General features: G+C 41.6%; 1 protein-coding gene across 1 annotated transcript in view; it reads right to left on the bottom strand.

Annotated features, from left to right (window-relative positions):
* The window catches only part of sorl1 (sortilin-related receptor, L(DLR class) A repeats containing), a 41,996-nt gene that overhangs the window by 4,232 nt on the left and 9,952 nt on the right, over positions 1–27,812 (bottom strand). Inside the window, exons 9-46 of the mRNA XM_089013160.1 lie at positions 27,544–27,736; positions 26,551–26,668; positions 25,410–25,483; positions 24,472–24,560; positions 23,451–23,629; positions 23,070–23,256; positions 21,820–21,948; positions 20,689–20,774; positions 20,424–20,596; positions 19,715–19,846; positions 19,136–19,227; positions 18,754–19,000; positions 17,548–17,686; positions 16,652–16,825; positions 16,470–16,583; positions 15,958–16,080; positions 15,150–15,269; positions 14,935–15,060; positions 13,419–13,529; positions 13,185–13,316; positions 12,044–12,175; positions 10,978–11,112; positions 10,512–10,664; positions 10,259–10,426; positions 9,741–9,869; positions 9,020–9,146; positions 8,378–8,547; positions 7,389–7,501; positions 7,127–7,231; positions 6,335–6,401; positions 6,060–6,142; positions 5,883–5,973; positions 4,924–5,117; positions 4,395–4,514; positions 3,467–3,631; positions 2,259–2,433; positions 1,582–1,688; positions 430–622 (exon numbers count right to left, since the gene is read on the bottom strand). Coding sequence (XP_088869286.1) covers positions 430–622; positions 1,582–1,688; positions 2,259–2,433; positions 3,467–3,631; positions 4,395–4,514; positions 4,924–5,117; positions 5,883–5,973; positions 6,060–6,142; positions 6,335–6,401; positions 7,127–7,231; positions 7,389–7,501; positions 8,378–8,547; positions 9,020–9,146; positions 9,741–9,869; positions 10,259–10,426; positions 10,512–10,664; positions 10,978–11,112; positions 12,044–12,175; positions 13,185–13,316; positions 13,419–13,529; positions 14,935–15,060; positions 15,150–15,269; positions 15,958–16,080; positions 16,470–16,583; positions 16,652–16,825; positions 17,548–17,686; positions 18,754–19,000; positions 19,136–19,227; positions 19,715–19,846; positions 20,424–20,596; positions 20,689–20,774; positions 21,820–21,948; positions 23,070–23,256; positions 23,451–23,629; positions 24,472–24,560; positions 25,410–25,483; positions 26,551–26,668; positions 27,544–27,736 — 5,165 coding nt within the window. The remainder of the gene's footprint in view (positions 1–429; positions 623–1,581; positions 1,689–2,258; positions 2,434–3,466; positions 3,632–4,394; positions 4,515–4,923; positions 5,118–5,882; positions 5,974–6,059; positions 6,143–6,334; positions 6,402–7,126; positions 7,232–7,388; positions 7,502–8,377; positions 8,548–9,019; positions 9,147–9,740; positions 9,870–10,258; positions 10,427–10,511; positions 10,665–10,977; positions 11,113–12,043; positions 12,176–13,184; positions 13,317–13,418; positions 13,530–14,934; positions 15,061–15,149; positions 15,270–15,957; positions 16,081–16,469; positions 16,584–16,651; positions 16,826–17,547; positions 17,687–18,753; positions 19,001–19,135; positions 19,228–19,714; positions 19,847–20,423; positions 20,597–20,688; positions 20,775–21,819; positions 21,949–23,069; positions 23,257–23,450; positions 23,630–24,471; positions 24,561–25,409; positions 25,484–26,550; positions 26,669–27,543; positions 27,737–27,812) is intronic.

The following is a 27,812-nucleotide window of genomic DNA, read 5'->3' as shown; positions in this document are numbered from 1 at the left end:
TCGATATCTGTAGATCTATATCGATATAGACATAGATATATAGATCTTTCTCTCCTATCTATCATCTATCCATCCATCCATCCACCTACCTACCTACCCACCTATCTACCTACCTAGCTATAGATAGATATAGATCTATATTTCTATCTACAGACTATATAGATCTATAGATATAGACATATAGATCTCTCAAGTTAAGCAGCAGTGCTTGTGAACTTTTCTTCAGTGCGGTTGAAATTGCGCCAAGACAAGAGTTGAGTGTCGGGTGTCGGGTGTCGAGTGTCGGGTGTCGGGTGTCGGGTGTCGAGTGTCGGGTGTCGAGTGTCGGGTGTCGAGTGTCGAGTGTCGGGTGTCGGGTGTCGGGTGTCGAGTGTCGAGTGTCAGGTGTCGAGTGTCGGGTGTCGAGTGTCGAGTGTCGGGTGTCGGTACCTGCTCCAAGTTGGTTGTAGATGAGCATCGCAGGGCGGCCGCACAGTTGGCCGTTGAGCAAGCAGCGGGCCTGCACGGAGAAGGTGTACTTGTGTCCAATCTGCAGGCCACTGATGCGGTAGTAGGTCTCACTTGCGTTTCCCAGGAAGCTGCTTTTGTTGCTCAAGCTGTCGCGCACGCGCACTTCGTACCCCTGGGAAACAAAAACAGGCATTTCTGGTTCCATTCGTCAAGAGGAGAAGCGCAAGCTCACGTGAGAAAACGTGGAGAGAAAAACCTTGGAAAAATGGCAAGTTTGCATTTTTAAGGGCCAAAAAGACAAAATACAAGCAGGAACACTCATTCACTGCCATTCAGGATTTTTTGGGGAATTAAAAATATGCCGCGGAGCGCCATTCCCGAGTTTGTTTGGGGCTTGGGTGCTGATAAAGCATTCATATTAATGGTGAGTATGATCACAAAGTTATTTGAAATAATACATTCTGACATTTTTGGCTATCTATTTGCCATCTGTGAGCTAACTTGCTAGCTTTCTATCTATTTGAGTTACTTCCGGGTTGAGTGAATGTGGCTGCCGCTGCTCACCCACAGAAAAAGTGATCCTGTGACTGTAAAGTGACCTTGAGAGTTTTGAAAGGTGCTTAGAAATGTAATGTATTATTATTATGATGATGATGATTATTATTATTATTATTATTATTATGAAATGCTGGCCATGGCGTCTAGCAATGCTTTTTTTCTTTTCCACAAGGGGGCAGCATTTCACTTTTTATCCATGTTAGCACTTTGTTCCAGCTTCAGCTGTTGTTAAAGCGCTATATCAACCAATATGTATGTACAGCATTGTATTTTGGACATTTGCCCTCCTTTCAAGCTGATATAACTCCAGACCCATATTACTTAGGAATTAACTATTTTTTTGATGAAAAAAAGAGTCTTTAAGAGTCTATAAGGTTTCTATTGCTGTATTGATTGTTTTTGTCATCCTAAAACTCAATATTCTGTGGCTCCTGGCATTCAAGTGACAATGACAAAAACCCTGGCACTAGAGTGATCACATTTTTTTGCACATCATCTGGCAGTGAATGAGTTAATCATATATTATTGGCAATAATTCAAATAGGCAAATTAATATCCAATCTAATTTCTTACTCTGCTCTCATTGAACATTTTCTCTTTGACGGCAAGGCTTTTCCAGACCAGGATGATGTGGTCATTTTCCGCGAATATCTTCAAGGCCTCTGGAGCTGGAAGTGGAACTAGAACAGGAAAAAAAGACTTATAAGAATCCAAGAAATAATAAGAATAATAATACATTTCATTTTTAAGCGCCTTTCAAAACTCTCAAGGTCACTTTATAGTCACAGGATCACTTTTTCTGTGGGTGAGCAGCGGCAGCCACACGCGCTCACCCCGGAAGTAACTCAAATTGAATAGTAAGTAAGACAAATAGATAGAAAGCTAGCTCGCAATTTCCAACTTTCAAGCTCATATAACTCCACACCAATATAATTTAGGTATTAACTTTTTTCTAGGGTAATGTTGGTGGAAAGACATTTATTTTGAAAACCCGTTACAGCCATTTTCCACTTTCAATCTCGTATAACTCCACACCCACATAATTTAGGAATTAACTCTTTTTTTCTTTTGTATTGTTGATGCAAAGACATTTACATTGAAACCCCATCACAGCAATTTCCAACTTTCAAGCTCATATAACTTCAGACCCATATAATTTAGGTATTAACTCTTTTTTTCTGTTGTATTGTTGATGGAAAGACCTTTATTTTGAAATCCTGTCACAGCAATTTCCAACTTAACAGGTGTACCTGTGGCGAGGGAGAAAGTGGCTTCCTTGCTCATGTTGCGGAGACGGACGGAGACGCTGTAGCGTCCTCCGGGTTCGAGACCTTTCAGCTGGTACTCCACCGTGTTGTTCCGCGTGGCGACTTTGTAGTCTCGCTCCACCTTGCGAACCGCATCCCACACGTGGACGGCGTACGTCTGAACACAAAAGACGCGGCGAGGTGTTTCTCGTCATCTCCAATGTCAATCAAATGCATTGGTCAATCCCACATATCACCCAAGTTATGACATTAATATCAATAATAATAATACATTTCATTTATAAGCACCTTTCAAAACTCTCAATGTCACAGGATACAGTCGCTAATAGATAGCTACCTAGCCAGATAGATAGCTAGAAAGCTAAACGATTGCTAGCTAGATAGCTAGCGAGCCAGCTACATTCAAAATATTATTCTGCACATCAGACGAGAAGGTTGTCTTCACAAAAGCGAATTGGTCAGCACTTAACAACAGTGATGCATTCGTAAAATCATAACTATATTCCATATCAAATTTAATCGAGACCCGCTTCAGACAACAAAGAGGGTGCAGAAAAGTGTATTATTCATATTCATAATAATAATAAGAAGAAGAATAATAATAAAATTAATCATAATAATAATACATTTCATTTCTAAGCAAGTTTCAAAACACTCCAGGTCACTTTACAGTCACAGGATCGATTTCTCTCCGGGTGAGCGGCGGCAGCCACACGCGCCAGCGTTCACTCAACCCGGCAGTAACTCAAATACATAGAAAGCTAGCTGATATATAGCTAACAGCTAGCCAGCTAGATAGCTAGCCAGACACATAGATAGCTAATAGCTTGCAATAGCAAATAGATAGATAGCTAGGTAGCTAGCTAGATAGCAAATAGCTAGTTAGGTAGCTAGCTAGCCAGATAGCTAGGATGAGCAGCGGCAGCCACACGCGCCAGCGTTCACTCAACCCGGAAGTAACTCTAATAGATGGCAAGCTATCTAGTTAGCGAATAGATAGCTAATTGTTAGCAAATAGGTTTTGTAGTGCGCTAACCGTTTTTTTGGGTTATATCTCATCAATATATTTGTGGCATGAATATAAGTCAATCTAATGATGCTAATAATAATAACTATTATTATTATTAAAAAATAACTATTACTATAAATTGATTTACAATCATCATAAAAAAATGAGACGAGAGCTGTACCAGAGATGTGTTTGGTGTATCATACGGCGGTTGCCATTTAAGTGTGACTTCTGTCTTGTCTACTTTCACACCGTGGAGATTTCTGGGCGGTAGCCGTTCGTTGGGAATCATTTTCACCACGACGTGCTCAGATGGGGGACCCAAAAAGGGGGAAACGGCACGAACCTAATTTGGGGAGGAAAAATAAAAAGCAAAATGCAAAGATTAGACCACGCAACATTTCTCAACCGACACTCATGTGGAACAAACGCTATCTGGGTAAGAAGGAGGATTAAAAAAAAACACCAAATGGACAACTTTCATCAGGAAAGCTATTAATTTGCTATCCATTAGCTAGCTAGCTAGCTATTAGCTGTCTAGCTGACTGACTGTCAGCTGTCGGCTATCTATTCACTATTTATTTGCTACCCATTAGATAGCTCGCTAGCTATTAGAAAAGGAAAAAAAAGGAAATTCTGCCCCCTTGTGGAATCCAAAAAAAAAACATTGCCAGAGGCCCTGGCCAGCGCTTTATCAGAACCCAAACAAGAAAAAAAAAAAAAATAAATAAAAACAAATTCAGAATATTGAGTTTTAGGACTATATAAACATCCAATGCAACCTTTCACTATGTTCTTTCATCATAAAAAAAAGAGTTAATTCCTAAGGACTTATCTGACATTGAAATGGGGGCGGCTGTACAAAATACAATACATATTGATTCATATATATTGCTTTAACAGCTGAAGCTGTAACAAAGCGCGAACATGGAGAAAAGGGCAAATACTGCCCCCTGGTGGAAGGCAAAATAATCTTCAGGGGTCTGACCAGCACTTTATCGGCAAGGAAAACCAAAACCCAAATAAATTCGGGAATGGCGCTCCAACGTCACATTTTTCAATTCCCGAATAAATTCGGGAATGGCAGCGAATGAGTTAACTGGACTCACCAGAAAAAGGTACTGCTCGCCACTGTCCACCGTGACAGTCAGATTGGTCAGAGTGGTGGAGACCTGACGAGGACGATGGTACAAATCCAGGAATGATGTGGCATAAAAGACCCCATATGCCTAAACATGAACATCCACATCATCACTGTCACTAAATGTTGAATTGAAAAGATGAAAAAAGCATTTTTTTTTAAATATGATCATGATGGTGACAGGTGGTCATAAGTTGAGCTGGTCGTAAGTCGGATGTTACCTGTATAAGGCACATCGGACTATAAGGCGTACCTTCGATGAATGAAAAAAGTATTCCAGATATAATAAAGGCTTACGACCAGCTCGACCTACAACCAGCTCGACTTACGACCACCTGTACTTACGACCACGACCTCCAGACCCTATTTTACATATAATTTCTGACAAAATCCATTCACTCTTTGGAAGAAAATCAAGGTTTTTTGGGTGTGCCTTATACACGGGAAAATACGGTAAATACAGTATTTGTATTGTACTGTCGGCTTGATATTTGTACCTTTGCAGATAGGCCGTTGCCGCTAGCCCAGCTGCAGTCCACAGCCGTTTGGTTGAGGGCTCGGGCTTTGAGGAGGGGCTGCTCTGGCTGGACGCCACTTGTCTGAACGTGAGACAAGGCCGTGGCACTGTCGCCGATACTGGTGTGAGCCCATACGGCCACCTCGTACACCGTTCCTGCCGTCAGGTTGCTGGCTAGAAATTTCAGAAAGAAAAACATTTTACATGATGATGATGATGATGATGATGAGCTAGCTGGTGAGACATTTAATAATTATCATCATAATTTGAGTTACTTCCGGGTTGAGTGAACGCTGGCGCGTGTGGCTGCCGCTGCTCACCCACAGAAAAACGAATCCAGTGACTGTGAAGTTGCCTTGAGAGCTTTGAAAGGCGCTTTAAAATGAAATGTATTATTATTATTAGCTAGCTAGCTTTCTATCTATTTGAGTTACTTCCGTGTTGAGTCAACGCTGACGCGTGTGGCTGCCGCCGCATGGCTGCCACTGCTCACCCACAGAAAAACTGATGCAGTGACTATAAAGTATCCTTGAGAGTTTTGAAAGGTGCTTATAAATACAAATTATTATTATGATATTCATTATCATTATCATCATCATTATTATTATTATTAGTTATCCATTGGCTAGCTAGCTAATAGATACAATAATAATAATAATAATAATAATAATAATAATAATAATACATTTCATTGAAAAGCGCCTTTCAAAACTCTCAAGGACACTTTACAGTCACAGGATATTTTTTTCTGCGGGTGAGCAGCGGCAGCCACACGCGCCAGCGTTCACTCAACCCGGAAGTAACTCAAATATAGATAGAAATCTGGCTAGCTAGCTAGCTAGCTAATAGATACAGTAATAACAATAATACATTTCATTTATAAGCGCCTTTCAAAACTCTCAATTGTCCGGAAGGTTTGGAGGTGTTACTAAAGAGCACCTCTGAGGATCTTCTGCTTGACTGTGTAGTTCTTGCTCTCCTTCATGTGCGAGTCAAACTGCCAGGAAAGGATCACGACGTATTGTCTCACCTTCAACACACAAAAATCACGTGATTAGTTCTTGTGGAGGCAAAAAACAAAAAAGTCTTTGTTTTGATGGCATCTGCGTCACTTACTTCATAGTGCGAATTGAGGCTGAACGAGAGGCTCATGGACTCTGCAGTGACGCCGTCCACGATCACAGAAGGAGGAGGCAGAGCTGGAACAAAAGAAAACGTCAATGTACATTTTCAGCATGACGGCCAAGCGTTCATATTTCAAACATGAGCGGAGATGATGGACAAACATTTCGAAACGGTTGTTTGTGTGCTTTTTCTTTCATAACTTTGCTGCTGTGAATTGGGAATTTCTCCATTGTGAGACGAAGAAAGGTGATCTCATCTAATCTCACCTTTCAATGGAGTGATGGATTTAACTTCGGTCCAATTTCCTAAACCTCGACTGGTTACAGCCGCTACCTAAAAAAAAAAAAAAACACAAAAACGTATACAGGTAACATCCGAGTTACAACCGGGTTCCGTTCCGACAAAACGGTCGTAAGTCAAACGGTTTTAAGTAGAAATCCATTCAAAATGGCCAACGTGACGTTTACACGACAAGATAGTATACAATGTCAATCTGTTGTTTTTAAGCAACATTTTCGATTGAATACTATTATATACCAAACTGTTTACAGTTCATTTATAAATGTCATACTTACCCTGCTATCCCTGCTAACATCCAGAAGAGGTCGCCGACACACGCTCGTACTCAATACACTACTGTATTGAGTGTCGTCACGCAGTAGATTGCCGTGCCAGTGTGTGACATGCTGGCTGGCCAAAATTGCAGTACGTGAGGATGTAACTAACAGCTAGCTTGTTAATTTTGCTAGCGCTCTGGAGCCTTGTTTGAGCACGGAGTGTGTATAATAATGAGATGTCATCTGATTGGTTGTCCGGTGTGTCAATCAAGTGAAGGGATGGTTGATAGGCTGATTTTTATTTCCCCCAAAACAACTCAACTTTATTTGTATAGCTTCAGTTCATGACAATGTCACACCGCCTTGTCATGTGATCGACCAATAGTACCTTGGAGATCGACTGGTGGATCGCGATCGATGTATTGAGCACCCCTGGTCTAATTTTTATGCATTTTAGAATATTTTTTCAGATATGCGAAGATAAGTGAGTGTCTGTCTTACCTTAAACTGGTACTGCATGTCTGGTTTGAGCTCCTTCACCTCTGCGCTCGTTGTGGTTGTTCTCTGTGATGTCCACTCAATGGCTGCTTGTTCACTGTACTCCACCTGAAAAGCAGTGCATTGAAAGTCTATGTAGTCCTACAAGTCAATATTCTGTGGGTCCAATGACAAAAACCCTGGACACATTTTCTGCACATGGCCTGGCAGTGAAGGAGTTAATTCTGCTTTTCATAACCCATTAGAAGAGGGAAAAAAAACGTACAATATACTCTCGAATGAGGCCATTTCCTTTGTCAGGGGGACTCCAGGAAACGTCAACGGTCCCATCCTTACTATTATCACAAGACAGCTCGAGGTTCCTGGGAGCCTCTGGCACTGCAAAGAACACATAAAAAAAAAAATCAGATTTCAATGAAGCAAAATAGGAAATGTAATCAGTTTAACTCGGTTGCAATTTGAAATTCTTATTTTGCTTGACTGTATATTTTGTATTCATTTCAAAGTAGCAGGTGGTTGTGGGAAAAAAATCTGGAACAGTGAAACACGGCACATTTTACTGTCCATAATACAGTGATACCTTGGCTTACGAACTTAACTGGTTCACAGACAGAGTGTGTAAGGCGAAAAGTATGTATCCCAAAAAATAATTTCCCATAGGAAAGCATTAAAATGAGAATAATCCGTTCCCAGATCCCCATAAAACATAATTTTCTAATTTTCTAAGCCTTAAAACTACACAAAATATACCTTATTTTATGTACAATAAATGTGATATGGTATTATAATTAAAGAAATCAACTGTACTGTATAATAAAGTCGTTTTATTTACCTTTGTGATGGTCGTTGATGGCTTGATGGAATGGAGTGGCTGGTTTCATCAGCATTAAACACTTGATGAGGAACGTAGCCTTCTTCTTTCACCATCTTGAGGAATGATCCCTTGGAGGTGCTTTCTCTGCCATAATTTTACCTTGTTCCTCATCAATTGTGTTCTGTTTAGCTGGGTTGATAGCTTTATGCATCAAGTGTCAAGTGTCAGACGGCTTGTGCGGGTTGTTTGTGGAGCCTGATTGATGGTATATTTTAACCTTGCAGTCTACACTCTGCCTTTGAACTATCAAAGTTGAAACTCTCTCCCCGTCGTCTGCCTGTCTCTTTAATGTTTAAAACACTCACTGATAGGTCATTTGTAAAGCATCATCAGGTGATTAAAAAAAAAAAACAAAAACAAAACAAAACCTCGGGACTCACATCCTTCTGGCGTTCTAACTGTGATGATCTCATTGGTCTTGTGCAACTTGGCCAGACACTGCGTGAGCACCTTGACTTCGTAAGTGGTGTCCGGTCTCAAGACTGTCAGTTTGTAGCTGGTCTTGTTACTGTGAGTGTCCATGATGACCCACGGTGAGGTGCCTACAAGCCTAATACACACAGAAACATAAAATTCACCACTTCCCGGTCATGATATTCATCCTGCTACAAAAGCAAACGAAAATACTGTTGCCATTCACCCACCTCGTCTGTTGGATATATTCACTCAACCCGGAAGTAACTCAAATAGATAGAAAGCGAGCTAGCTAGCTAATAGATACAGTAATAATAATAATACGTTTAATCTATAAGCACCTTTCAAAAGGACACTTCAGTCAGATATTTTTTCTGCGAGTGAGCAGCGGAAGCCACACGCGCCAGCGTTCACTCAACCCAGAAGTAACTCAAACAGATAGAAAGCTAGCTAACTAATAGATACAGTCATAATAATAATATGTTTCATTTATACGCCATTTAAGCGCCTTTCAAAACTCTCAAGGACACTTTACTGTGACAGGATATTTTTTCTGTGGGTGAGCAGCGGCAGCCACACACGTCAATATTGATATTTATTTTTCTCACCTGTAGTAGATCAGGTAGTCGCATGAGTCCAGTGGAAGATTTTTTGGATGAGACCATGTTAGAGTGATGGAACCCAAGAAGTCTGGATTCCATTGAAGGTTTTGGACTTTATAGGCCAGGGTATCCGCTTGAAGGAAAAAGGAAAGAGATGTAAATGATGTAAAAAAAGAAGCTATTTTAATAAAACAGCAAAACCCTTCACTAAATCGCCATGGTGGGGTGAGGTTCAATTTGGGTCATTCCTACAACAGACTTCTTAGGCGACATAGGCTTAGTTATGCTGATGAGGTGATACCAGAGAAAATTGGGCAATCAGGCCAGTCGTAGACCCCATAATCAGGCAGGACAATAGAAGTAATCAGGGTAGCCTCAGGGAATAGTCCTCTGCTCCCCTCAACCTGAGAGCAGGGGCCAATCATAGCAGAGTCTGGCACCGGCACGTCTGGACAGTAGGGATATATATAGGGCCAAAACTACCAGCAAAATATTTTAGTTCGCTGACGAAGCCTTTTGGATAAGAAGCGAAACGTCCAACACCTTCAAAAAAGTACAGATGACGGCTGAAGAAACCTTCTCATCAATAACATTTGATTGAATGATTGACGATGTTATTATTGCCTCCTAATCAACAGCACAGTAACTGACGAATCCATGGATGTTTGACACCTTTTTTTTTTAAACAATACGGAATGAAGAATAAAAAGCTTCAACATCAACTTACAGGTGCAGTTGTCCTCATCGCTGTGGTCGGAACAATCCAAAAAGCCGTCGCATCGCTCTTCGTCCAGCACGCAGGCTTCGCCGTCGGCGCAGCGGCTTCCGTCCACGCAGGACAACGGCCCACGGGTGGCTGGGGGAAAAAAAAGTCCATAATATCAGGGCGTTCCTTCAGTGACGTCACGTGAGTACTCGTCACCGACTCAAAAACAAGACTTTGGGAATATTCAGCGCGAGTCTTAAAACGTAAAATATAGCTACATGCCGTGGAATCTTTAAAATACGCTCAGTAGAAGTCATTTGAAGCCATTTTACAAATTATGGACACAACTTGTCCGGAGACGTCGGTTGTCCTTTAAACTTGCTTTCATGGTCTAGTTTAATCTGCTGTTTTATTATTTCTTGTTTTATTCACGATTTTATTGTTTTATGTATTGTTTTTACTGTAAAGTGTCCAGAAAGGTAAATTAAATGTATTATGATTATGATTATGATAATTATTATCAATCCAAAGAGACTCACGACAATGGGCCTCATCCGATGCATCCTGACACTGGATCCTTCCATCGCAACGCTGCCATTCGGGGATGCAGTGATGGAGACGGCGACAGCGAAACTGACCTGGATTGCAGCGACCGTGGGGGGAGGGAGCCGGCGTGGAAACTGAGATCTGCGTCACGGTGGCGTTCACTGCACACCCAAGAAAAGAAAACAAATACATGTAAGAGCGGCAATTCCATTTGAAAAGAGGTTTTGACGGATCGACGCGTGGGACCTGTGGGACATCCCAGCTCATCACTGCCGTCACGACAGTCAGCATAACCGTCGCAAACCCAGGTGTTGACGATACAAGCTCCGGTGCCACAACGGAAGCGGTTGGGGGCGCAAGTGGACTGCCCGGGAGCCACAGTGTGAGGAACTGCGCCACCTGGAGGAGATGAATGGCTTTAAAAAAAAAACAAAAAAAAATTTCATAGTCCCACGATGGGGACATTTGCAGTATTCGTGACTCACTGTTAATACTTTACAGTCACGGGATAAAGTTTCTCGGTGGGTGAGCAGCGGCAGCCACACGCGCCAGCGTTCACTCAACCCAGAAGTAAGTCCAGTACATAGAAAGCTAGCTAATGGAGAGCAAATAAATAGCTAATAGATAGCCAGATGTTTAGGGGTGGCGGGGGTATATTTTTGGAAGTATTGTATTTTGGAATCATGTGAACTAAATGTTGATGTTCGTCTACCTGTGCACTCAGATTCATCAGACCAGTCTCCGCAGTCATTCTCATCATCACACTTCCACCATGTTGGGATGCAACGTCCGCTTTTACACTGAAACTGGAAATATCTGGAGCAGCCAGGAACATCAGTGGGGGCAGCTGAAAAAAAAAACACAAAGGGAAAGTCACTCAATAAAACCACATCGAGCACTGGCATCTGATCATCAGGCAAGTTGATAGAGAAGAGACGGAATACAAGTTATCATATTTGAAAGTTTCATGCTTAGTTGGCCGAACACAAGGCCCACAATGAAAGCACAGAAAAATCTGGGGTCAATCTGAGGTAAACAGACACAGCCTGTTAAACTGTCATCCTCAGGTAGGAGATCTAAGGGGGAATTTAGGGAAACTCCTTTAACACAGAAGCAATTTACGACTTGAAACTCCTTCACAGGAAGAGCTCCTTCGCCAGGTTACAAAATCAATCAGTTTATGGAAAGACAACCCATTCAAATGTCTATGTTCGGTTGGTTTATGGATGTTGGTGCGTGTAACATGGAACGTCCAGGGGGGGGTATTCAAATCAAGAAGACTGTATTTTACTAATGTGTCACTTCAATTTGCATGTACAGGTAACATCTGACTTACGACCGAGTTCCGTTTGTAAGTCAAAATGGTCGTAAGTCAAAATCCATTCAAAATGTTGAATAGAGCCTCAGAGGCTAAATGACTGGCAAACTCCCCCCTCTGGTGCCATCACACGGTCGAGTGCTGTGCGAGAGTGAGATGCTAGCTGGCTAGCCAAAATTGTCAGACGCGTTGCCTGCCTGCTAGCGCGGTGCGATGCCAGGCGTAGAATTAAAATTTAAAAAATAGGGTCTCGAGGTCGTGGTCGTAAGTCGGATGTTACCTGTACTCTCAATAAATAGCTTGACGGAGTGCTGCAGAGGTTGGGCGTCGATCGTGAATGGATGAAAAAATGGATGGCTGGATATTTCCATGACTCGCAATCGTCTTTGTATTCTACATCTTGTACATCTTTGCTTTAGCTAGCTATCATTTGAGGAATACAGCAGAAATTCGCCCTCACCGCAGTTGGCTTCATCCGAGTAGTCACCGCAGTCGTCCATGCCATCGCATTTCCATTCCAGGCTTACACACATTCCGTTGGCGCACTGAAAGGTGTATGCATCGCACACTTTGCTGAACTCTGATGGAGTGGCTGGAAAAATAAGAAAACATGCGCATCGTTAAAGGACAACCGACACCTCCGGACAAGTTGCGTCCAAGATTTGTAAAATCACTTCAAATGACTTCTACTGAGCGCATTTTACAAAGATTCCACTGCATATAGCTATATTTTACCTTTTAAGACTCACGCTGAAGATTCAGGAAGTCTTATTTTCGAGTTGATGACGATGCCCTAAGTGACGTCACAGAGGGAACGCCCCTGACCGATAAAGCGACACACAATGCATTTTGGGTACTTTTTTTCATCTGAAAACACCATGTTGATCGTGAAATTAGAAGGAAAACGACATACAAAACAGGCTTCAACAGTAGCCAAAATGGAACTGTATAGTGCCACTTAGCAGTTTTTTTGACGACGATACTAGTGCAGCGTGTTCTACCGGAAACAAATTCCTTGTGTGTTCTACATACTTGGCAATAAAGCTGATTCTGATTCTGATTCTGATAAATAACGCAATGGTGAATCGTTGGGTGTTACACCAAGACTACTAGTTGATACTAGTTGACACAAATTCCCAGCAGACAAATCAGCCCATTTCCAACGGAGCTTGGGCGCCATCTTGTGCATTTTCTGAGACGCTACATTTCTGTCCAGATGGCTCAAATTGATATGGAAGGACTTCTTTAATTGATTGCAAACATTTATGCTTTCCTCTTCAGAACTATTTGAAGCATATTCACAACACGAACTCATCTACTCCGAATCTGAAGCCATTGTTCTGATTCTGGAGCAAGGTAGTTTGTGAAGGAGTATCCTGGGCGTGACATCACGAACAAGGGGGCGGCACTTTCTGAATCTCCCCAGTTTTTGTGGCTGTTTTGGGACACTTGAAGTCATTTTTATTGGTGTTTTGCGTTTGACCAAAAATATCAGCCTTCGTGTTTTGGCTATTTTAGATGCTATAAAACGTTTTTCTGATGTCAGTTAGGAAACGAAAAAAATGCTGTCGGTTGTCCGTTAAGAGGGAGATGTTCCTCACCACATTTGGCATAATCGGCATCTTCATCAGAGCCGTCTTCACAGTGTTTGACGCCATCGCATACCAGGGACTGAAAAAGACACTGGGCCCGATTCTTGCACACAAACTCCATATAGCGAGTGCACAAAGGGTCTGTGGGTAAAAACGCATTGTCATTCCTTGTCCTTGCTTGAAAGATCTTACCTCTAATGAGTGTCACTGTGATAGGTTACAATTGATATGAAGCATGCTCACCACAATTGTCTTCATCAGCACCATCTGGACACTCCTTCATGCCATTACAGTGCGACGTGACCGGCAAGCAGGTGTTATTGGAGCATAGAAAGCCTTTGCATTTGTTACCTTCTGGAAAATAGACACATTAAAATACCGTCAATCATGGTCCTCATAATAGTGATGACCACACACATTTTTATATACAGTGATACCTTGGCTTACGGACTTATTTGGTTCCCAGACAGAGTGTGTATCCCAAACATTAATTTCCCATAGGAAACCATTAAAATGAGAATAATATGTTCCCAAGTCCTCATAAAACAATATTTTCTACTTTCTAATTTTCTAAGCCTTAGAACTACACAAAATATACCTTATTTTATGTATATTCAGAATCAGAAAACCGTTATTCGTCCCACAATGTGGAAATTTGCAGTCCACAGCAGCAATTTCAATGGGTACGGGGTATAATAAATGTGCGATGGTATTATAATTAAAGAAATAAACTATACAGTATGATAAAGTTGTTTTATTGACCTTTGTGATGGCCGTTGATGGCTTGATGGAATGGAGTGGCCGCTTTCATCAGCATTAAACACCTGATGAGGAACGTAGCCTTCTTCTTCCACCATTTTGAGGAGTGATTCCTTGTAAGCTTTGGCAGCTTTATCGTCAGAACTGGCTGCCTCACCATGACGAACACTACGAATCCCTGTATGACGTTTAAAATTCTCGAACCATCCGTGGCTAGCCTTGAAATCATCAATGGATGACGAACTTCCAGATTGCCTCTTGATGATATCCGAGTGAAGTTACCGTGCTTTCTCTGCGATAATTTTACCTAGTTCCTCATCAATTATGTTCTGTCTAGTTGGGTGTATAACTTTTGGCATCAAGTGTACAGATGGCTTGTGCGGGTTATTTGTGGAGCCTGATTGATGAGATTATTTATTTTAACCTTGCAGTCTACACTCTGTCTTTGATCTATCAATAAAGTTGAAAGGAGTCCAGATTTCTCTGTGTTTTCTATCCATTTTCTCACTCTCTCTGTCGTCTGCCGATCTATTTTAATTTGCAGCTCTGTGTTTCTGTAACCCCCCCCCCCCCCCCCCCCCCCTACTCCCACTGCTGAGTTCTTGACCAATCACGTGCGGCTTTAACCGAAGACTCGGGGCGGGGAATAGAGCACAAAAAAAGTCGGCTGCCATTTCCTTGTTAGGAGAGCAGGCTCGCTCGCGAACGACACATCACTCATTGTGGCGCTCCGTGTGTATCCCGAAAAATAGTTTGTATGCCAACATTAAATTATCGTGAATTTAACGTTCGTAAGCCGAAAAGTTCCTTAGCCAAGGCGTTCGTAAGCCGAGGTATCACATATACTATATTTCATTCATTGAAGGTGCGCATTATAGTCCAGTGCGCCTTATATATGGTAAAAAAATTGAAAATACACCATTCATTGTGGGGGCAACGTGCACTGTTGTGTGACATTCGGGTATGGAACGTGCGCTACTAAGTAAGTGCTTGATGTTACCACAATAATGAGGGTCTTCATCTGAGCTGTCCTGGCAGTCATTGTCACCATCGCACGTCCAGCGCTGTGGTATGCAGTGGCCGGTGTGACACTGGAAACTACTGGATTCGCACGTATGCTGGGCGGCTAGAAGAAATAAAACAAGAGTTGGAGATCATCAGACGCAACATCATCTGCTTTGAACCAGTATCAAAAAAACTCTTGAAACACATTACCTGTGCAGTTTGCCTCGTCTGACCAATCTCTGCAGTCGTTGTCTCCGTCACAACGCCAGGCATCGCGGATGCAAACACCTCGTGCGCATGTAAACTCCTCGGCGCCGCACACGTGAGATTCTGAGTCATAGAACGACAATCAAAAGTAAAAATCAACCCGGCCGACATTTTTTTTTGTCCTCTATTCCCCGCCCCCAGTCTTCGGTTAAAGCCACGTGATTGGTCAAGAACGCAGCAGTGAGGTGAGGTGGTTTAAACATTAAAGAGACAGGCAGACGACAGAGAGAGAGAGTGATAAAATGGATAGAAAACAGTGAAATTTAGACTTGTTTCAACTTTGATAGTTCAAAGGTAAAGTGTAGACTGCAAGGTTAAAATTCCCCTCAATCAGGCTCAACAAATAACTCGCACAAGCCATCTGTAGACTTGATTCAAAAACCTATCAACCCAGCTAAACAGAACACAATTGATGAGGAACTGGATAAAATTATAACAGGGAAAGCACCTAGAACGTATCATTCCTATTATACATAAAACGAGGTAGATTGTGTGTAGTTTTAAGGCGTATTTAGTTGAAAATTATGTTTTATGGGGACCTGGGAACGAATTATTCTCATTTTAATTGTTTCCTATGGGAAATTATTTTTTAGGATACACACTTTTTGCCTTAAACACTCTTTCTGGGACCAATTAAGTTCGTAAGGCAAGGTATTACTGTACTGGGAAAGGAGTGTCTTTCCAAATACTGGAAGGTCTTGTACGAAATAGTGAAACGGATACGATGAGCAACATTTGCACGAAGACTTACCGCAGTGCTCTTCATCACTGTTGTCTCCACAATCATCTTCATGGTCACATTGGAAAGCCAAGGGTATGCAAGAACCGGACAAGACGCAGCGGAACTGGTTGGTCGGGTCACAGGTTGTTGTTGCTGAAGAGAATAGACAGAAGACAAGTTGTCCTATTTTAAAGTGTCATGCTGTTGTATGCTTAGTTGGCCGAACACAAGGCCCACAATGGAGGCACAGAAAATCTGAGGTCAATCTGAGGTGAACAAACTGTCATCTTCAGGGAGGAGATCTGGTCTTTAGGATTTGGTAAACTCCTTCACAGGAAGAGCTCATTAGCCAGGTTACAAATTTATCGGTATATAGCTTGGCAGAAGGCTACAGAGGTTGGGCGTCGGTCATGAATGGTTACTTCCCCTGCCGGCAGTAAAATACAATCTTCCTGTGTTCGAGCCTTTGTAATATAATATTACATAATATCATAAATAATTTAGTACATATGGGTATGTGAGTGTGTCCATGGTGTACTTACGACATTCCTGTTCATCACTCATGTCTCCACAGTCGTTGTCACTGTCGCACTTCCAGATGTTACTAATACAACGTCCATTTGAGCAGCGGTACTGGTTGCTAGAACAGCTAAGCTCTGATAACGACAGGAAATGTTGATGAATAATTAGCCAATTCGACGACTCTATGACAGCAAAATCTCACCGGTCTTTACGCAGGTGTTGTTTTGGAGGTGGTATCCTGCGGGGCACTGACATTGCAACGTTCCATCGGGCAAAGTGGTCGTTGGGGTGCCTTCCGGGCAAACGCAGGTGTGTCTTAGCCCAGCTTGAGGCAGACACAGTAACCTGCATGGCAGGTCAGCACAGCTGTTGTGACCTGGGAGACAAGATTTCAAGATGTAGTGTGCGTCGTGAAGAGTATGGTAGAGTATGTTTTACTACAATCATCAGATTCCACTGGATACACCGCTTTTTGTGGTGGTGTGAAATTCGTGTCAACTAGTATCAAATAGTAGTCTTGGTGCAACACACTACAATTTACCATCGCGTTATTTATGTGTTTTCCTTCTAATTTCGCCATCAACACAATGTTTTCAGACCAAACAAAGTACCCAAAATGCATTGTGTGTCGCTTTCTCGGTCAGGGGCCTTCCTGACGTGACATCACGTCAGGAATCGTCACCAACTCAAAACAAAACTTCCGGAATATTCAGCGCGAGTACAGTACAGTACACGTAAAACTGCTTAACTCATTCATTGCCATTCACAAATTTATTCGGGAATTGAAAATGTGACGTAGAGCGCCATTCCCGAATTTGTTCTGGTTTTATTTTTTCTTATTTGGATGCTGATTAAGCGCTAGTCCGACCTCTGGCAATGTTTTTCTTTCCACGAGGGGGGCACAGAGTCTTAGGTTTCTAACACTGTATGGAATGTTTATGTAGTCCTAAAACTCAATATTCTGTAGGTCCTGGAATTGAAGTGAAAATGACAAAAACCCTGGCACCGGAGTGGACACATTTTTGCACATGGTCTGGCAGTCAATGAGATAACGTATGATTTCAATTCCTCCACTCATACACTGGATTTGTTTCTCACCTCCATTCTTGCCTTTATAAAAAATCTTCAAGTCCATGACACCAGTCAGTCTGCCAACTAATAGCTCGTGACTCTGAGTACCCGTTTTGGGAGCTTTGAAGATTCCCATTCTGGACCAGTCGTCCCAATACAAGTCATTCTGAAAGCAAAGTTGGTGAAAATATTCTCAAAAATCCTTCATCTAAACCAGGGGCCGGGAACCTTTTTGACTAAAAGAGCCATAAAAGTAAAATACAGTGATACCTTGGCTTCGGAACTTAATTGGTTCAAAGACAGAGTGTGTAAGGCGAAAAGTGTGTATGCCAAAAATTCATTCCTCATAGGAAACCATTAAAATGAGAATAATCCGTTCCCAGGTACCCATAAAACAAAATTTTATAATTTTCTACGCCTTAAAACTACACAAAATATACCTTATTTTATGTATAATAAATGTGCTATGGTGTTATAATTACAGAAAAAAACAGTACAGTATAATAAAGTGGTTTTATTTACCTTTGTGATGGTCGTTGATGGCTTGATGGAATGGAGTGGCCGGTTTCCTCAGCATTAAACACTTGATGAGGAACGTAACCTTCTTCTTTCACCATCTTGAGGAATGATCCCTTCGAGGTGCTTTCTTTGCCATGATTTTACCTTGTTCCTCATCAATTGTGTTTTGTTTAGCTAGGTTGATAGCTTTTTGCATCAAGTGTACAGATGGCTTGTGCGGGTTATTTGTGGAGCCTGATTGATGGCATATTTTAACCTTGCAGTCTACACTCTGTCTTTGAACTATCAAAGTACAAACTCTCACTGTCGTCTGCCTCTCTCTTTAATGTTTAAACCACCTCCCATCACTGCTCCGTTCTTGACCAATCACGTGGCTTTAACCGTAGACTGAGGGCGGGGAATAGAGGACAAAAACAGTCGGCTGCCATTTTGTTGTTTGGAGAATGGGCTCGTTCGCGAACGACACGTCACTCGTTGTGGCAGCTCCGTGTGTATCCCGAAAAATAGTTTGTATTCCAAGGTAAAATGTTCATAAATGTAACGTTCGTAAACCAAAAAGTTCGTAAGCCAAGGGGTTCGTAAACTGAGGTATCACTGTATTCAGTTGTATCTGCGAGCCAGATGCAATCATCAAAATGTGTTCCCGACACCTGATCGAAAGGATATCAACTTGAACTGTGTAAACACACACACAAAAAAAAGATCAAGCCTCACCTTGAAGACAGCAATGGCGTAAGGGTGGGGCAACCCCTCAAAGAGAATACGTCGTTGAAATCCATTGAAATCAGCCCTCTCAATGCGGTCGCTGAAGGCCTCGGTCCAGTACAGCCAGCGGTCGTCGGCTGTAATGCCATTGGGCCAGCGAACTCCATCGGACGCGATTGTGGACACGTTGCTTCCGTCCATGGAACTTCGGTAAATACCCGCTGCTCTGTCTCCCCAGTCAGTCCAGAACATCAGACTGTGGGACGAGATATGATGCGATACATATTGAGAATATACGACAAAGCTACGGTGCAATGAAAATGGATGACTAACGAAGAGGCTGAATGTAAACTTTGTTTGTGTGTGTGGATAGATAATGTAAAGAGGTTACCCTTCTTTAGGCAGGAGAACAAGAGCTCGCGGATGTTCCAGGATGGAGGCGTTAAGGAGGGTGTGACGCAAATCCCCATCAGGATTGGAAACCTTAAAATTGCGAAAACCAGCAATTACAAGGACAACCGACAACTCCGGACAAGTTGCGTCCATCATTTGTAAAATGACTTCAAATGACTTTTACTGAGCGCATTTTACGAATATTCCACGGCATATAGCTTATATTTTACGTTTTAAGACTCGCGCTGAATATTCAGGAAGTCTTGTTCTTGAGTTGATGACGATGCCCTCAGTGATGTCACGGAGGGAACGCCCCTGACCGAGAAAGCGACACACAATGCATTTTGGGTACTTTGTTTGGTCTGAAAACTCCGTGTTGATCGCAAAATTAGAAGGAAAGCGACATAAAGAACGCAATGTTGAATCGTTGTGTGTTGCAGCCAATTACGGTAACACGTATAAGGAAGGTGTAAGTTGACACAAAGTCCCAGCGGACAAATCAGCCCATTTCCAACGGAGCTTATGCGCCATTTTCTGGGCGCTACATTGGAGTCCAGACGGCTCCATGTTGGTGTACCTCAATTTTCTGTGCGCCGGCATCAACCCAGTAAAGCAGTCTGCTGATGGAATCAAAAGCCAAGGCCTCCACGTTCTGCAGGTCTCTCCTGACGATAATCTCTTGACCTGTGCTGCCGTTTAGACAGAGACGCTGCAATAGGAAACATCCAAAGACACTTTTTCAGATGCCTTGATATCAAACCGCATTGGAAAACATAACAATAAAAGATCAAATAACCTGAACGATTTACATTGAATTTGGATATGATTCAAATGCGTCTGTAGGAACTGTCGCGGCTTGGAATTGAAGTGGATTTATGTGAGACGATCATTTTTTTTGTCAATGGATGCTATAGCTTCCTGTTTGCTTTGAAAACATTTAGATTGTAGGAGACATGCACGTTCCACCGTGACGTCTCTGATCCACTGGTGAAAAGGAGGCTTGGATCCTCTCCTCTTTCATTTAAAACTGCTTCATGTAATATAGTGTTTTTATTGTACTCAAACACTACAGAGTACACAGGGAAAGCTGTTAAGATTGCACATGTTATGTTCTTGTTGTGTTTATTATTTTGCTTTGTGTTGACTACTATGTGAAGTGCTTTGTCACAGCTGCCGTGATCGTGCAATATAAATTAGGATGTATTGTATTGTATTGTAAAATGTGTTCCACGTGATGCCTTCAGTTGACGTTAGTTAACTTTGTCATGGAGGAAAGACTCTCAAACCTGAATGGTATCCAGCAATATGTCAGCCCAGTACAAGCAGTTCTTGTCATAGTCAAAGTCCAGGGCCACGGCCTCCTTAAGGCCCACCAGAGGGAGGATCTGGTCAGTGCCGGTCGCCAGGTCATAGCGATGGATAGAATTCCTCACAGCGTACAGGATGAACTCGTTACTCTCTGCGCGAAACAGGGAAATTCATTTTTGGGAGACACACTTTTCACCTCTGTCTGGGAACCAATTAAGTTTGTAAGCCAAAGTATCACTGTACCTCCAACGGGACAGGGTATCATCTCTCCATCCAGTCTGGCCTCCACATCGCCTCCGGTGCAACTGTCCCCTGGTACCTTCCGATATCTGTGATGCGACAGAGATTGTTGATGAGTTTTCAGTAGTCTGACGCTTGGTGATGCTATTGACAAAGTGATAAATATGTGTTTTTTCTCTACACAGGAGAACAGTGATTCGAGCAGAAGAAGATCATCGAAAAACACCAACGAGGTGTGCGTTAGGTGTGACTTAGCGTCCCATTATGCTAAATCGACGATTGCTACGTGTGGCTAAGGGTGCTTCTGTGTTATCTAAGCAACGGTCTCAGGGAATAGAAGAGGTTGAAAAATTTCTGTTTTAGATGAACGAAAAGCAGCTAGCAGGGGACCGTGTGAGTGAGGGTATTTTCGCCGAGAAAGCATGGCAACTTCACTCGGATATCATCAAGAGGCAATCAAATGACGTTATTATACAGTACAGTTTATTTCTTTAATTATAATCCAATAGCACATTTATTATACATAAAATAAGGTATATTTGTGTAGTTTTAAGGCTTATTAGTACACAATTATTTTTTATGGGGACCTGGGAACGGATTATTCTCATTTTTAATGGTTTCCTATGGGAAATAAATGTTTGGCAGACAAACTTTTCGCCTTACACACACTTTCTGGTAACCAATTAAGTCCGTATGCCGAAGTATCACTGTATCTAAAAAAGTTGGGTGGTATTCTGTATATTAGAGATACTGTAGCAGTTCTGGAATTCCCCTTTCACAAAGGCCCGCAAGTTTTGTGACTACATACACATGCAATGCAGCGTAAGTAACCTTAGACGCTCTTCTTTCGTCAGAAAAAAAAGAGTTAATTCCTAAATGATATGGGTCTGGAGTTATATGAGCTTGAAATGAGGGTGGCTACTATGCAGTAGATACATATTGGTTTTTATATAAGGTGCGCTTTATGATCCGAAGCGCTTTACAGTGCAGACAATGCAGTACTGTACCTTTAAGAAAATGAATGTGAATGATTGTAAATGTGAACTAATAACCGATGTTTGACACTCAGCACACATGAATTCAAATTCCAAGTTGCAATTGTTGCACTTTAACAGTTAAATACTTGCAGCTCACCCTTTGCTGTGGCGGTAAGTGGTACCAACGGGACAAGGAATCGGAGGAGCATGAAGATCACCTGAAAACTCAGGGTCAGGAACACACACTTGCAGAGACAAGTCTTCACTTAGCTTAAAGCCGTAGTCACTGGAAGTAGAAAGAGGACAAAGAAACACGAGATCAGAATCAGGATCAGCAAGACTCTAATCGTCCCACAGTGGGGACATTTGAAATCTACAACAGCAAAATTGAAAGGGGTGCGGGGGTGATAAGAAAAAAACAAGTATTGCATGTATAATCATACCTTGGTTTGCGAACTTAATTGGTTCCCAGAGTGTGTAAAGCGAAAAGTGTGTATCCCAAAAATTAATTTCCCATAGGAAACCATTAAAATGAGAATAATCCGTTCCCAGGTCCCCATAAAACAAAATTTTATAATTTTCTAAGCCTTAAAACGACACAAAATATACCATATTTTATGTATAATAAATGTGCTGTGCTATTATAATTAAAGAAATAAATGATGGTCGTTGATGGCTTGATGGAATGGAGTCCAGTGCCAAGGTTGTTGTCATTGTCACTCAAATTGCAGGACCCAAACAATATTGAGATTTAGGACTACATAAACATTCAATACAGCGAAAGAAACCTTAGACTCTCTTCTTTCATCGGGAAAAAAAGTTAATTCCTAAATTATATGGGTCTGGAGTTATATGAACTTGAAATGGGGGCGGACGTACAAAATATAATACAATACATGTTGCTTTATATATAGCGCTCTAACAAGAACGGAAGCTGGAACAAAGCGCTAATATGGAAAAAAAGGAAATGCTGCAAAAAAATAGCCAGAGGCCATGGCCAGCACTTTATCAGCACCCAAGCATGAAAAAACAAAACCCAAACAAATTCAGGAATGGGGCTCTATGTCATATTTTCAATTCCTGAATAAATTTGTGAATGGTAGTGAATGAGTTATCAATAAGTGAGCATGCTTTTAAGATAATCTGAACCGAATAAATATACTCAAGTAATATTTGGAATCATAAAGACAAATAATGCAATAAATTGGGATCAATAGATTTGCAAACACAGGGAAAAATGTGATTATTTCAACCATGATAAGTGGGACTGCCAGCGTTCCAGAAACAAATGCAATAGATTCAAACTGTTTTTGTATTCATCAAACGAAAGTGGTGTCTGATCAAATCAGAACTTCAGAATCAATTTCTGCACCGAGGCATGTTTTGCATGTCTGCATGGACGCTCACCATTCATAGTCTTGGCGGGAACAGGAGCAGTTGGACATGGTCACCGGACGGTCAAAGTCCTCGCCGTTGAAACACGTGGCGTGAGGCGTTCGTCTTTTAAACGTCATCTCCCGGCCCAAAAGACACTCGTTGCCGTTTTCGTCGGATGGAGACCAATGCTTGTAGTCGGAATCGGAACATGGAACACCTGCGCAGCAGAAAGACAATGTTGCTGGTCACTTGTAGTCATGTGTCGTTCGCCAACGAGCCGGTTATTACAGCCGGATCTCTGAAGTGAACGAACAATGGGAGCCGACTTTTCACAGGGAACGTGAAAGATAGTGCGCCTTATATGCAAGTGCGCCTTAGATAGCGGAAAATCCAGTAAGGCGTCCAACTTACCCAAAACATCCGAGGCGTTGACCTGCAGAATGAGCCAACTATGTCTCTGCTGGGCATATGATCCAAAGATGGTGAAAATGGTACTTTTCTCGCCGGGTTCCGTCAGTAACTGGTAAACATACACGTCCGTGTCAGAGAATTGAAATTCAGTCCATGTCTCGCCCTCATTGGTGCTGAATCTGCAGGGGACACATTCACATTGAGTTTCGGTGCTTTTCCTTTATTCTTTCTTTTTTTTTAACTCATTCACTGACATTCACAAATTTATTCGGGAATTGAAAATACAGTGATACCTTGGCTTACAAACTTAATTGCTTCCCAGACAGAGTGTGTAAGGCAAAAAGTGTGTATCCCAAAAATTAATTTCCCATAGGAAACCATTAAAATGAGAATAATCCGTTCCCAGGTCCACATAAAACATCATTTTCTACTTTCTAAGCCTTAAAACTACACAAAATATACCTTAGTTTATGTATAATAAATGTGTTATGATGTTATAATTCCAAGAATAAACTGTACTGTATTATAAAGTCGTTTTATTTACCTTTGTGATGGTTGTTGATGGCTTGATGGAATGAATTGGCCGGTTTCATCAGCATTAAAGACTTGATGAGGAACGTAGCCTATTTCTTTCACCATCTTGAGCAATGATCCCTTGTAGGTGCTTTCTCTGCCATAATTTTACCTTGTTCCTCATCAATTGTGTTCTGTTTAGCTGGATTGATAGCTTTTTGCATCAAGTGTACAGATGGCTTGTGCGGGTTATTTATGGAGCCTGATCGATGGGACATTTAACCTTGCAGTCTACACTCTGTCTTTGAACTATCAAAGTACAAACTTGGGCGCCATCTATCAAAGTTGAAATTCTCCCACTGTCGTCTGCCTGTCGTTTTAATGTTTAAACCTCCTCAATACATTTCATTTATAAGCGCCTTCCAAAACTCTCAAGGACACTTTACCGTCACATTAAACAAACTCAAACCCCAGAGAGGTTACCTGATGATGACTTGTTGGGACTTACTTGAGATGGGTACACGAGCCCCCTTGCGGGATAGCCATCAGGATACCGCCGTGGTCTCCCCACGTGTAGAAATGAGGACCTGCTAATGCCTAAAAAATAAGACCGGCGAGAAATAGCATCATGTCAATAACCTTTTAAGAAATTGTCATTTTATTTATGCATGTGTTTTTGCTTTTAGAGCTTTGATGATTGGAGTAATGTGTATATTAAGTTATCAAAGCTAGCTAGCTTCGTATCTGACGCACCATATAGGACTAAAGTTCAAGCTTAAAGGACAACCGACACCATGTTTTTGTTTCCTAACTGACATCCGAAAAACGTTTTATAGCATCTAAAATACCCAAAACACCCACGCTGATATTTTTAGTCAAATTCAAAACACCAATAAAAATGACTTCAAGTGTCATTTTGAGGCATCTGGACTGAAATGTAGAATTCCAGAAAATGCACAAGATGGCGCCCAAGCTTCGTTGGAAATGGGCTGATTTGTCGGCTGGGAATTTGTGTCAACTAGTATCAAATAGTAGTCTTGATGCAACACACAACGATTCACCATCACATTATTTATGTGATTTACTTCTAATTTCGCCATCAACACGAAGTTTTCAGACCAAACAAAGTACCCAAAATGCATTGTGTGACGCTTTCTCGGTCATGGGCGTTCCCTCTGTGACGTCACGTCAGGAATCATCACCAACCCGAAAACAAGACTTCCTGAATATTCAGCGCGCGTCTTAAAAGGTAAAATATCGCTATATGCCGTGGAATCTTTGTAAAATGCGCTCAGTCGAAGTCATTTGAAGTTATTTTACAAATTATGGACACAACTTGTCCAGGGTGTCGGTTGTCCTTTAAGCATCACATTGAATTGGGGACTGGCAGCGAATGAGTTAATATTCAGTTCAAGATGTATCTGTGTGTGTGAAATTTGAACAAACCTCCCTCCATCGCGCTCCTGCGCTGCTTGACACGTACACGTTGGGTTTGTTAGCCAAGTTGCTGCCAAAAGATCCTGTCATAACAGCAGAAAAAAATATGAATATAAGAAGAAGAAGTAGGAAAGGAGGAGCAGGAGAAGAAGAAGAAGAACAACAACAACAACAAGAGTAATAATAGTAATAATAATTATAATACATTTCATTTATAAGCACCTTTCAAAACTCTCAAGGTCACTTTACAGTCGCAGGATAAGTTTTTCTGTGGGTGAGCAGCGGCAGCCACACGCGTCAGCGTTCACTCAACCCGGACGTAATTGAAATAGATAGAAAGCTAACTAGCTAGCTAGCTAATAGATACCTGGCTATCTTGCTAGCTAGAGATGACATTTTACTGAAATTAAAACCTGATCAACTTATATTTAGCTAGTTAGCTAGCTAGATAGCTAATATTTGATTTCTCCGCCAAAATTAATTTGGTTTGTCAAAATAGATTTTTAACATACATTATATGCCCTCTATTTTATTTATTTATAATAAAAAAAAATACCGTACGTGGGTGAGCAGCGGCAGCCGGCATTCACTCAACCCGGAAGTAACTGAAATAGATAGAAAGCTAGCTAGCTAGCTAGCAAATAGATAGCTAATAGATGCCTAGCTATCTAGCAAGCTAGAGATGACATTTACTGAACTTCAAACCTTATTTACTAATTCCTAGCTATCTAGTTAGCTAGCTAGCGAGATAGATAGATGCCTAATATTTGATTTCTCCCCAAAAATTAATTTAGTCTGTCAAAATAGATTTTTCACATACATTATATGCCGTCTATTTTATTTATTCATGAAAAAAATCCTCTACATGAAAATAGTCCCCGAAATATAGTGTACTTCACTTCCTCAAAGTTTTTCAAATACATGTAAACAATCTTCCAAATTGTGTTAGCGACTATGAGGTCAGATCAGGTTCCGTTACGTGTTTCACATTCTAACACAGTCGACTGAATTCCTTATCTACATGGTGACTATCATGGCAATTGTTTTCACCTTTGAAAAAATATCTTCCCATCATGCAATAGGGCTTTGCGTGTGTTTTAGCGCTTCACAAAATATCAATCAATACATGAAGAAACAATGGAGAATATACCTGTGGCCATGATGAGTCCCGGTGCAGATTCTTTGGATAAAATGGGAATTCTCCTCAGTTGGAAGTTTAAGAGTTGGCTCCAGCGTTGGGCCAGATGGAGCGAGCAACCTTTACTGAGCTGAAGAGAAAAAAAAAATGGAAATCGGCTGAGCACCAAAGTAAACATTCTGTCATTCCTCCCTCTGAAAATATTTGTTGAGACTAAGTTCCTGATAGAGATTATTATCATATTGAAAAGTTTCATACTGTTATATGCTTAGTCAACATGTGTGACTCAAATACACAATTGAAGCACAGACAACCTGGGGTCAATCTGAGGTCAATAGACAGCTTGTTAAACACATAAATAACGCGACGGTGAATGGTTGTGTGTTGCACCAAGACTACTATTTGATACTAGTTGACACAAATTCTCAGCAGACAAATCAGCCCATTTCCAACAGAGCTTGGGCGCCATCTTGTGCATTTTCTGGGACGCTACATTTCAGTCCAGATGCCATTGACGGCGTGAATTGATATGGGAGGACTCCTTTAACCGATTGCAAACATTTATGCTTTCCTCTTCAGAACTATTTCAGAATCAGAAAACCTTTATTCGTCCCACAATGGGGAAATTTGCAGTCCACAGCAGCAATTGAAAACATTTTTTCTCCGAATCTGAACTCTCTGAAGCCATTGTTTTGATTCTGGAGCAAGGCAGTTTGTGAAGGAGTATCCTGATGTGACATCACGAACAAGGGGGCGGGACTTTCTGAATCTGCACAGTTTCTAGCTCATTTTGTGGTAGTTTTGTGACACTTGAACTCGTTTTTATTGGTGTTTTGCATTTGACTAAAAATATCAGCCTGCACGTTTTGGGTATTTTAGATGCTATAAAACGTTTTTCTGATGTCAGTTAGGAAACGAAAAAAAATGGTGTCGGTTGTCCTTGAATCAAATCGTGTCACATGAGGTTTGTGGTGGCAAAGATGCAAAGTGTGAAAGATGCTGTACCTGGCAATCCACAGTCCCTCCCAGACTGTCAGCGGTTGGTGGCTGAAGCAGCTCCCACGTGCCGCCCTTGTCAAAGGTGATGACCGATCGCATGTTGCTCTCGCTGACAGTCCCGTTGGCCAGGGTGGCGATGAAGACGCCTCGGAGTCCCTCCACGCGGTGGAGATCAGCAAAAGGCTCATTTGCAAAATATCTAAAACAAATGGATTGACATTTTTTTGGAGGGTTGTATTGTACCGTATTTTCCCCGTGTATAAGGCGCACCCTCA

This window comes from Hippocampus bargibanti, linkage group LG14, assembly GCF_051943395.1.
Source record: "Hippocampus bargibanti isolate YZ-2025 linkage group LG14, ASM5194339v1, whole genome shotgun sequence".
In the NCBI taxonomy this organism is placed as follows: domain Eukaryota; kingdom Metazoa; phylum Chordata; class Actinopteri; order Syngnathiformes; family Syngnathidae; genus Hippocampus; species Hippocampus bargibanti.
Note: the sequence above shows the minus strand (reverse complement) of the source record. Positions and strands in the feature narration are given on the sequence as shown.